Here is an 11,261-nt window from a genome sequence, read left to right as displayed (position 1 = left end):
TGTGGCTTAGTACACTCCAGGGCTGAAAGCATAATGCACAACTCCTAAGAAGCTCTTGGTCATCTGCCCCTGAGCATTACTTTCTTATTTTAGAAGCAAGTTTCATGCTACTCATTATTTACTTAAGTGGAGGAACACCATTGAAGTTACGAAGTCAAGAACTCAAGAGGTAAAGGACGGTCAGATTGAGTCTGTTCATCTTCCTTTTCTTTGGGTTATGTAGTGTCATTCTGCAGGGTATCTGTGACATACTGTTTCCTTGATTATGGGACAGCTGTATCCAAGAATGTTCAGGATGAAGCTAGAACAGAATAGCATAAGAAACTGCACATTTGGCACTTCTGATTTCTGACAATCTAAAGACTTGACTTTGCAAAATTGCTTTCGTGTTGCTCTGCCGTGTAACCTTAATTTCTCTTCCTTATCTCACCAAACTCAAACTAAAAAATACATGTGGCTTTTCTTTTGGTCCCGTGTTGAAGTGTTTTCCCTTACGTTTTGTAGCCAGCATTATTGCACTAAATGGATCATAAGCACTTTCCTTTTCCAGGCAGCTCACGTTGCAGATCATTTTATTGAAAGTGAGGATCTTCAGAAGATTCTTGATGAAACCAATGTAGTCGATGGTAACTTTCGTCTTTGCTTCCATCTATAAATAATATTATGAAATACTTTCATATAGTGATAAAACTATTGCTATGCCCCTATGCATTGCCCAATAGAATATACATTACATTTTCTATTCTATGTGATATAGACTTTATTTTGCAGATATATTTAGGTAGTGTTCACACACATAGGACTTGAAGGTCAACATCAGTGTAGAAGTTCGAGCAATACTGGTGATACCTGGGGAAAACGCCAGAGCCTGCCACGGCCATGCAGACTCGGAAGTGATACCAAATCCATAGAAGTAACTTTAATAAGAGGCGTTACTTATTTACTTGATTATTTTCTTCCTTTTAACACTTTTGTGTTTTACAGAACTGACTGCGTGCGGTCACTGTTGAGCTGCGAGTGCAAAGTGATGTTTACCTTTAGAATGTAAACGCTTCAAATACTCTGTCTAAATCTGTGAGCTGCTGTTTGAGAAGATGCATGAGTTTAGGCAGGAAAGTGATTTTACGCTGTGCTGTAGTTTAATCTCTTCAGTGGTGCCTAAAGGTTAATTTTGATGAAGTTCTTATCATTAAAGGTTGCTTGATGGCGATTATTTGTGGATGTTCATAAATGGATTTAGAACACATGTACAGAAGTAGGGAAAATGGGAGGAGGAACAGAGAAAGAACGTGTGTTATCAATTGTCTCATGTTTGTAATTAAGCAGCATGTGTCTGCAGTTCGCTTGGCCTCTGCCATGCCTCTCAGAAAAGACAACCTAATGATTTTGGAACTTCTGCTGCATCTCTGAATGAAGAAAATGAGTCTTCTCAAACCACATCAAACTGGCATGACTGAACATATATAAAAAGAAAAGCTATACTGGGAACTAGCTGAAGAGAGTTGTCTAGACAGTTTTATTTTCTACTAAGGAACAGTCATCTTGAACTCTATAGGAGATGCATTTTACTTACTAAAAAACGAATTTGTCTTCTGGTAAAAGGTGGCTTCCTTGATGTATCTGTTGTCCATCCCTCAGATTGAAAGACAGAGACTTTTAGATGCCATTAATGCAACACCCAGTGGGTTGTATTAAGTACAACACCTTGCGAATTCAGTGACTACTGGAGCACTTGCTCTCTCCCTGTGCAGAACGGTAAATGTGTGGAACAAGGAGTATTTTTGGTGTATGCAGCTTGTGCCTAATGGCCCCCTGCAGTGGTAGCCAAAGAGTTTTATGTGAGACCTGACAGGCAACAGCACGGTCCAGTATTCAGGAGCAGGAAGAAGGGCAGTGAGTAATGTTAATCAGATGAATTCAAGTGCAGTCTACAGACTGAGAGAAGTCTGCAGTGGGGTTGGTGCAGTATTTGCCATGTACATAAGGCTCGTTTGGTTTTGCCATTTCTAGGATCCAGCGACACCTTTCTTGAACAAAGGGTAACAGATTTTGTTGCAACAGCCAATGGATTGGCCAGCAGAGGAAATCACATCATCAGAGCAGAAATTAAAGGGGTTTGGTTTCCGTGACTGCAGTGCAACCAAGCTTACAAGAGCTACTTAAGTAATGAGGAATTCAACTCAACTGCTATGAAGAATTACTATGCTAGAGATTCGCTCTTCATCTGTAGCTTTCTTCAAGCTCAGCTTTTGCTCTGCATCAGCCCAGTGATCCTCTGCTTTTGGCTTATGCTCACTCCTTGCGTGCAGTTGTTGGGGTTTTTTAGCCCACACATCTGGGGGAACAGAGGAAGGTGTCAGTGATAGCCGAGGAAGTTCAGTAGCTCCTTCCTACCTGGAAAGGGAAGTTCTTGCTCTGTTTGCACTAGCCCTTGCTGTAGGGAGAGTATTTAGCGCAGTGCCTACAGTAACACATCCTTGCACGGGACTTAGTAGACAGGGCAAGAGAAAAGATGAGAAGACCCCACTGCGGGAAGCACAACCTCAGCACCAGCAGACTCTCCTCTTGGTGCTTCTTTCATTTACCTGGCATTATTACTGTGTCTTGCAACAGTAGTGTCTGATGATAACGGTCATATTGCATTACAGAGCACCCCCACAGCACCTCAGGATTCAAAAGGACATGACACAGCTCCTTTCCTGCCTTGTGTATGATTGTGGGATGTTTTATTTAATAACAAATTCATTCTTTTTTCCTTTTTAATAGGAAACTGTCACAAAAGAAACCTTGCACATCTACCTTCCTGCGTTGGAAGCAGAAAGCTCCAAAAAAGGAAAGCTGTGTGGTACCTTTAGATTATGATAGGAGGAAGAGGGCAGATACAAACATGTCCAGAGTAAGCTAGAGAGGAACCTGCTAGAAACCCTGTACCAGAGTACAGTCACTGTTCTGTATAAAATGTGACTCTCAACATCAGCTACATGGAAGAACAGGAGAGGGAGTATTAGAAAAGCAACACCACCTTTCACAGCCTCACCCACTTTAAAGAATAGTTTTTAAAGCAGCTTATCTTTCATCCATAAGCAGAAATAAAGGCATTCTCAGAATCAGAATCGTGATGTTGTTAAAAGCAAGCAAGTCCCTCTCTTCAGAGTGGTTTTTCTACTCTGCCTGTCAGGGCAATTACACTACAAACCTCAGTGCACAACTGGAAACTTGTCTTTGCCCGACCTTTGCAGTCATGAAAGTTACACCAAAGGAAACCCTAAAAAGCAAGAGGTGCATCTAAGGTGGGAGAGACTACAGTGGAGTTCTTGTTTCTCAGGTAGGTTCAAATGCGATGCAAGTGGTAAGATCTGTATCTTGCTTCATGCAAACCTTGCTCCCTCTTTACCCAAGACTGAAATCTTTCCCTTCTGCTTGTAAATGAATAAATAGGCCCAGAAACTCTCTGGAGAAACAGAAACGCAGCTGCAGAACCATTTGCATTTGTTTGTGTCAGGCCTCTCCTGGGCCACTGGACTGTCATGTCATAATAAATCACTGCCAGGAGTGAAAACACTTGAGTGCAGCGGGCAAATGGAGGTAACTGTGCCACTGCTGCAGAGAGTGCGATGCTAGAGCTGATGCTGGTTCGGTACCATGCAGAACAATAGCAGGTGGCTATTGTAGGTGGTAGCAGGAGAGCCCCTTTTACCCTGCACCAAGTTCTGCAGCAAGAGTAAACTTTCCAGAGCAGCGTTTGGAGAGAGCAGCGCAGCCGGACAGAGCGGGCAAACGACACTTTAATGCACTCGGAGGGGCCGGACGCGTTCCCACTCACGGAGCCCTCGCTCGGGGCCCCTCACTGCGCATCACCGGGCCCACGAGGGCCATCCGCGGGCTGCGCCGCAGCCTCTTGCGCTCGCCGCCGCCGCAGCCTCTCGGCGCCGGTCACCGTCATGGGGTGGAGCGGCAGGAACCCCGCCAGACCTGCAAGGAGAGGCGGTGAGCAGCGCCCGCCCGCCCGCCCCGGGCCCCCCGCCCCGGAGCCCTCCGGGCCTACCCAGGAGCTTCTCAGCGGGCCGGGAGAGCTGCGCGCCGCAGCCCAGCCAGTGCCGCAGCCGCTCCAGGTTGAGCCCCGCCACCTTCTCGCCGTGGCAGTTGGGCAGGGGGTCGAGGCAGCCCAGCTGCTCCAGGTACTTCCCGTCGCGGGCGCGCCGGCTGTGCGCCGCCACGATGCGGTAGAAGGGCCGGTTGGTGCAGCCGCCCAGGGCGAAGCGGATCACGACGTGGCCGCCGCGGTAGCTCTTCAGGAGGCGGCTCCCTGCGGGGACAGCGCGGCGGTGACGGCCGGGGCCGCGCGGGGCCCCGCGGGACGCGCCCCCGGGCACTTACCGAGCTGCACCATGGCGGCGGCCGGGCCCTCTCTGCGGCGCGGAGTGATGACGTACGACGGACCGGAAGCTGATGGGGGGGAGGGCAGGCCGGCGCGAGGAACCGGGTGGGGGAGGGGGCGGGCGGCTCGCCGCCTGTGCCGGGTGCTCCTGTTCGCTGAGGTGCTTGTGCATGAACGTGAATATAAAGAACGGGCGCAACCTCCTCGTCTGGGTTTCCTTTCCGAGCGGGTGTTTAAATATAAATACTTCATGTCTGGTGTGGAGAATGTGACACCCATTATGGGCGGAGTGACCCCAAAAAGGGGGAGAACAGCCGAATTTGGGGCCAATTCCCCTCAAAAAGGAATTCTTACCGCAGGTTGCTGCCACCCGGTGGCCAAATGTCGGTACTGCGGGGGGGGGGCGCTGTGTGTCGGCATTTCCCTTTAAATGCTGCCACCAGTGGACAAAGTTTAGTACTGCAGGGGGCGCTGCTCGCTGCTGCCATCCCGTGTTCAGACTGTGGTACTGCAGCCCGGGCTCTGCGCATGTGCAATGGCGCTTTTATATTCCGCGCTGCGCTTCGCCTGAAGTGGAAACGCGATTTTGTGGAGGTGCCGAGCCGGTGCCGAGCCCTCGCTCCTGCGTCCCGGTACAGAAACGCCGCCGCTGCCGCCGCTGCTCCATGCTCGCGGTGTCGGCGGGCGCTCCGCGTGCTCGCAGGCGTTGTTATCCCGTGGCTGCAGCCCTCCTGTCGCGCTCAGGATGTTTGGCCCTTCTAGTGTGCCGTAGGCGTATTGCTGCGCATGCGCACTTCCCAGAAACAATATGGCCGCGCCCACGGGGTGTATTCTGGCGGTGGCGGCAGCGGCAGGAGGCGAGGCCCGAGGCCATCGGGGAGGGGAGCGCGCACCTTCCGCGCTGCAGGAGTGTCCCCGGCTCCCGGGGTGGGGGCCGGGAAGCTCCAAGCCCCCCGGAGCAGCAGCTCCCGGTCCGCTGAGGCGAGGTGGGTTACGGCGGCCCCAGGGAGTCAGCTGGGAGCTGTCAGGAGAGAAGAGGGGAAGGAGGCGGACACCCCCCAGGGCTCCCCCTGGGCCTGCCCTGGCCGTGCTCGCCGAGTGCAGCGGCCGCAGCTCCGGTGTCCCGTGTCCCCCCCTTGCCGGGAGCCTTTTCCTTTGCTCCAGGCCTCCCCCTATCCCTGGGGTGACGGCACTGAGCTGTCAGAGGCCCCAGTGGGGAAAGGGCCTCTGGCCGGAGGTAATCCGCAGCAGTAACGGTTACTGCTGCTTTTCCTCTCCAGGGGCCACGCGGAGAACATGGGTGTCCGTTCTGGGATGCTGTTGGCTGCACCCCCCTTGGGCTCACATGGGCCGTCACTTCTTGGCCTCACTCTGCTCATGGTGTGATGGCAGAGGGAGCACTCACTGGCTGTGGATGGGAGCTTTGGGGCTGGAGAGGGCAAAGAAAGGTAAAGAGGTTGGATGCTGTCCATCTGGCAGCACCCTACTGCTGCAGGCAAGAAAGAACTCGGGTTTCTGGGTGTGGAAGGATCCCTCTTCATAGCTGAAAGTAGGCTGGAGCGCTGAAGTGCACTGAGGGGTGTGTATGTGTTACCTACGGCCATGCGGGACGTGCAAGCATGTCTGGGAAGAGCTGTGAGACACCCGTGTATCCTCTTAGGTGGAGGACAGCCCAGTGACACGAGCCATAGAAGAGCCTTGAGAACTGGCTGCTTAGAGCTTACCCTTTAGAAACAGGATCCACTGGTGAAACAGTCTGCAAGCAATTCTGATTCATTTCCTACCCTTTCCAGAATGGCTCCCTGCACTACTGCTGACTGCAATCAAGAGAACTGTGGTCCCGACAGGAAGCATGCACATTAAGAACTCACTCACAGGAGTGCCATGCATTATTTAGGAACTTTACCTGCCTGACTCATCGGATGCAGACTCTTCAGCTGCTGGGAATTGAAGATTATGCCATATGCGAACCCTAAATATCCCTTTTCCTAAGCTTATATGACACTTGGGGTCTCACTTCTGACCTTATAACTGTGTAATTAACTATCATGTTACTTCAGTAGTTTGATTTCAGGTCACATGTTGAAATTTGAAATATTGGTTTCAATGTGATGTTCGACAGAATGTGCATGAATTTCATGCTGTATTTCATGAAAGGAAACAAATATAAGAGGTGCCAGGGCACACCCCCCTGAGGTTCATCAGAAGCTTTTTAGCTATGAATTTTGATGACCTAAAATGTTACTTGCAGGGAACTGTCTTGGAGAAACACCAAAATGAGTTACTTCAGGCTGATGGCCAGTCTGCTGTCACAGGCTGTGTAAGCAGCATTACTGAGCTTGGTTAAAAACTTCACCTTTTGTGCTTGAACCTTTCGAGCTTAATTAAAAAGTTCAGTTAAGGACTTTGCAGCATCCCACAGACGCTAGAGGGCACTGCTGCAGCTTTTAAAGCAGCTCTTCCCTGGATTCTGGGATTTAATGCTCCCTGCTCCCCTCTGTGCAGGCTCTGGAGCAGGGTGGGTAGGAACAGCAGCAAATGCACCTTCTGTCACTACCTGTGTCACACACTTGCTTGGATACCCCTGGGGGCAAAGAGACAGCTGCTTCTGTCCTCAAGTGACAGTCCCACATCACAGTGTATAGAATCCCAGACTGGTTTGTGTTGGAAGGGACCTTAAAGTTCATCCAGTTCCAACCCCAGCCACGGGCAGGGACACCTTCCACTAGAGCAGGTTGCTCCAAGCCCCTCTGTCCAGCCTGGCCTTGAGCACTGCCAGGGATGGGGTAGCCACAGCTTCTTTGGGTAACGTGTTAAGAACATAACTTATGAATAGGGTAAAAGGTAATGGGAGTTCAGAATGTATCAAGGAAGTTTTGCACTAGAATAGCTTTAATGTAAAAGGAGTAGCACTGAAATAAGTAGCCTTAAGTTGCTGTAGTGTTTCTACCATTAGTGAGCCTAAAGAACTGTTTTTGTAGATGTCTGCTAGATACGACATGGATAGAATTGATCCTGCCTTGGGGCAGACATATGTATGGCCTGTTGAGGTATCACCAAGTCCTATTTTCCTGTGGTTAGGAGTTGTTTAGTAATAGACTTAGAAGCATTATGTTGCTTACCTTGTTACTGAGATGTTTTCTGGATAAGTAATTTGCTGTTTCGCAATAGGTGAATCCTTAAGAGACAAAACGGGAAGTGAAAACGTAATTTGGGGTCAGCCATGCTTACTGGGCATCTCTGAAAGTTAGTGAGGATCACTGCCAGAACTAGAGATGCTGCAAGGCTTGTCCTCTAGCAGTAAAGAAATCAGCAAACGGGAAACTACGATGTGCCTTAAAGAAGAAAACACAGTCTTTAAAAGGAAAACACAGTCTTTAAGGAAAAGATAGTTACCTGGTGGAAGAAGGTGGAGACATAGTGCTGGTGGGAGATGGCAATATGCATGGATGGTATTTTGATAGTTTTTTAAATATATATAGCTGCCTGACCACAGAATTATGAAATTCATCTGTGAATGAAGAAGGAAGGTAAACCGGTGCCTAAGGGTAGCTAGTTAGTAATCATGAGACATGAACATGCTTCATTCTGGTACTTTTTCTAGAGCAAATGTCTCAGGGAAAGGATGGGTTTCAGTAGGGTCCACAGTCACTGTAAGCCTCTGCCTGAGGGGGTAGGAGCAGTAATTTCACTCAGGCTATTGTAAATGCAGGTGCAGATCTCTTGAGTGTTGCATTCTTTGATCTGAAAAATTGCCTTCCTCTTTTCTATGAAGGATCATTTAACTATAGTGCAGGCTGTTATTTCAATATGGGGTGTTTGCACAAAAGGAAATACACCTACCAAAGGAAAAGGATATCTTCATCACCTTTCTGTGGCTTTCTGTGAACTAGAACAAAGGTTCTGAATGGGAAGGTTTTCAAATGCATCTGTGATCTGAGCATCTGCAAAACACAAGGGAGCTGAATACATGAAAAGGAGAATGTTAATAATGCTGGGGTGTAGAGAATTCTGATGCAAATGGAGCAGCAGTTGGCAGAGACTAGTGTCATTTCTGGTTTTGACAGTTAGAAGGGTGTGATGTAAGGCTTATCTTCTGACTTAATACATTGAAGCTTTTGGACTCCAGACTGGTTTCCTCTGCATTTGTGTTGTACTGATCACATCAGCTGGTTTTATATGTTTCTGCTGTCTGGAATATATTTAAGTTTTCCCTTTGCATACAGTTTTGCAAGCATTAATTCTGTCTCTTCAAGTCCAGGTTGTGTTGGCATTGACCTTAGTTTGGCTCATGTCTTGCTGAAATGACCTTCCTCAGCAAATCAGCATCCAGACACTTTGTTTTGACGTTCTTCTATCAAGATTTTAGGTTTATCAAGACACAAAAAAACCCCCCAAAAATCCCCAATAACGCAACAACCAAAAAACAAGTGTCATGGTGATACCAAGTCACTTCCTTGTGCTATTGGATAATTCCTAGGACAGCACAAACCTAAAGGTCAGAGGAACAAAGAGCCTCAATTACAAGAAAAAAAAAAATCACAGAGGACGAGTAGCTTTTTAATCTAGGGACTGATTTGTGTTGTTTTGGTTTTAACAGTGTTTAATGCAAGAGTACACTGTCTGATAAGCCAACCATTGCAAAGGAGTGCTGACCACACAGAGAGAACCACATAGTAAGATGATGTCAGTAACTTTGCTGATGGTGGACATGAAAGCCCTTGAACTTACAACTGGGCTGGGAGGACAGATTTTCTTCATGAGCAAGCTGCACATTGGCTCTCTCCTGACTTCCAGAGCAGAAACGTGTTAACTCACGATGAGTTGACAATCACCATCTGCATTGAAGTCATGATTGTGTGTGTTTGCACACATATTATCATATGCCTACTTGCTGCTTATTGCAGTCACCGGGGATGTGATAAGGTTTTGTTGTGGTAACCTAGGTAGAAGAATGAGTTTTCCATCTACATTGGAACAGGAGCATGGTATTTCATACCTGTACAACACTTAAGCAAGAAAAGCCTGCAGTGGTAATTCTTTCACTTCCTAACCCTTGTTAGTGACAAGAACAGGGTTTGGCCACTTTACTTTTCATGTCACTTGTTCAACTTGTGCCTCTTGCCATTTAAAATCATTCTGTGGCTGCATAATAGTCTCTAGATGTCAATGTGATTGATAATACAAGATAACAAACAGGAATCAAATGTAAAGGAACCATCTTACTGTTTCTTTGCTGCTGCTCATCAAACTGTTTTCAAAGTTTGGGCAGTTCTGAAAGCTTGTGACCTAACTTCCTCCTTTATTGCAACAGGGTGTTCATGTTACTCATTTGACTTGGGTGGCTTCTGGCAAGTAAAGGACTAGGAACAACCAGCTCCCCCATTATCAAGAGCCAACGAGCAGCTAAAGTTGCAATTTCAGTACCTTTTAACTGTTTGTTATGGTGATGAGGTGTGTTCCCATGTTAGTCTAGGGGATACAAATAAAGCAGATTCCTTGAAACACTGAGAGAACTAGAATTCTATAAGGCTGGATTCTGACATCTCTTCTATGTTAAGAAGGAAGTCAAAACACAGAGCTTGCACCAGTTACTAACAAGGAACAAAACGGCTACTGGTAAACCCAGGACAATGTCATAAATCATAGAATCATAGAATAGTTAGGGTTGGAAAGGACCTCAATATCATATAGTTCTAACCCCCCTCCCATGGGCAGGAAACCCCCCCATATATTCCAATATTGGACCATAAATGTTGGACAGTGCTGCAGCAGTGTGCTTGCCTAGCAAACACCTTACTCTGATTCCTCTGGAGTAACTGGAGCAACTAGGAGCTTTTAAATGTTCCAATTCATAAAGCTGCTTTCTTAAAAATAATCAATGTCTCCTGTGAATCAAGGTCTTCCCTAAAAAGTCACCAGGTTTCTTGTGAACAGTAAAATGGTGTAATAAGTAGACCTGTTTTTTAATTCTTATTTGTATTAGGGTAGTAACTGGAAATGCATAAAATAAGGACTGTGTGCTCCTTGGGTGTGTGCCAAGAGGCATTTCCTGTACCACTCCTGTGTAGTGAGATCACGGTATTGACAAGATTGAGAGAGGTAAGTAATTATTTTTACCTGTTTTGAAGGCAGATAAACAGAATCCATTAGTCATGCAAGGAGAGACAGGAACACCTCCCCGAACACCCCGAGCTGTATCCCAAGCCATTCTCTATAGGTCTGTCTCTTCTCTGAATTCTGCTATGAAATAGTAGGTAAATCCTAGGAGCTACTCCTTGATACAAACCCTTGGTATTACTCTTCACGTGTTAGATTTCTCCAAAATCTCCCCACTATTACCTAAGATTTCTTTACTGGCTTCCAATAGCTTTCAATCATCATCTGACATTATCAAAGATCTGTATTGTCAAGTGGATTGAGTGTGGGGCTACATGCCAACATTCCTGATGGCTTATCTCAGCTGTACCCAGCACAGATTCCTTAGCCTTGTGCAAGTCAGTTAATCCAGTTCAGTCTTTAAAATTGGGATAATGATATTTATGTAATGACTAGAGAAGTTTGTAATCAGCCTGAATAATGCAATGCTATAGCATACATTTCTCTACCTTTATGTCAGTGGCTTTGTAGTTTGTGGCCATTGATAAATAGGAGTATTGTGTGCAGTTCTGGTGTCCTCAACATAAAAAGGACATGGAACTGCTGGAACAAGTCCAGAGGAGGGCCACGAGGATGATCAGGGGACTGGAGCATCTCCCGTATGAAGACAGGCTGAGAAAGTTGGGGCTGTTCAGCCTGGAGAAGAGAAGGCTGCATGGGGACCTCATAGCAGCCTTCCAGTACCTGAAGGGGGCCTATAGGGATGCTGGGGAGGGTCTCTTCG

The 11,261-nt window shown here is 47.2% G+C and overlaps 1 protein-coding gene and 1 long non-coding RNA gene across 2 annotated transcripts; one reads left to right on the top strand and one right to left on the bottom strand.

The window, feature by feature from the left end:
• Positions 1-3,767: 3,767 nt before the first annotated feature.
• MRPS16 (mitochondrial ribosomal protein S16) lies at positions 3,768-4,477 on the bottom strand. The gene is made up of 3 exons (XM_065696470.1): positions 4,378-4,477; positions 4,046-4,306; positions 3,768-3,972 (listed from the first exon to the last, which is right to left on the bottom strand). The coding sequence occupies exons 1-3, from the start codon at positions 4,388-4,390 to the stop codon at positions 3,845-3,847; spliced, it is 402 nt and encodes a 133-aa protein (XP_065552542.1). The 5' UTR covers positions 4,391-4,477; the 3' UTR covers positions 3,768-3,844.
• A 667-nt stretch (positions 4,478-5,144) lies between these two features.
• LOC136022751 (uncharacterized) lies at positions 5,145-10,334 on the top strand. The gene is made up of 3 exons (XR_010616320.1): positions 5,145-5,364; positions 5,659-5,957; positions 6,039-10,334. It is a non-coding gene; the product is annotated as an uncharacterized LOC136022751 (long non-coding RNA).
• Positions 10,335-11,261: the final 927 nt, after the last annotated feature.

The sequence above is a fragment of the Lathamus discolor genome, chromosome 16, assembly GCF_037157495.1.
Source record: "Lathamus discolor isolate bLatDis1 chromosome 16, bLatDis1.hap1, whole genome shotgun sequence".
Lineage (NCBI taxonomy): Eukaryota > Metazoa > Chordata > Aves > Psittaciformes > Psittacidae > Lathamus > Lathamus discolor.
Note: the sequence above shows the minus strand (reverse complement) of the source record. Positions and strands in the feature narration are given on the sequence as shown.

Coding starts and splice junctions, on each gene's coding strand:
- MRPS16 (XM_065696470.1), bottom strand. Junction 3,973..4,045: donor GCCCGCTGAGAAGCTCCTGG/GTAGGCCCGGAG, acceptor CTCTCCTTGCAG/GTCTGGCGGGGTTCCTGCCG.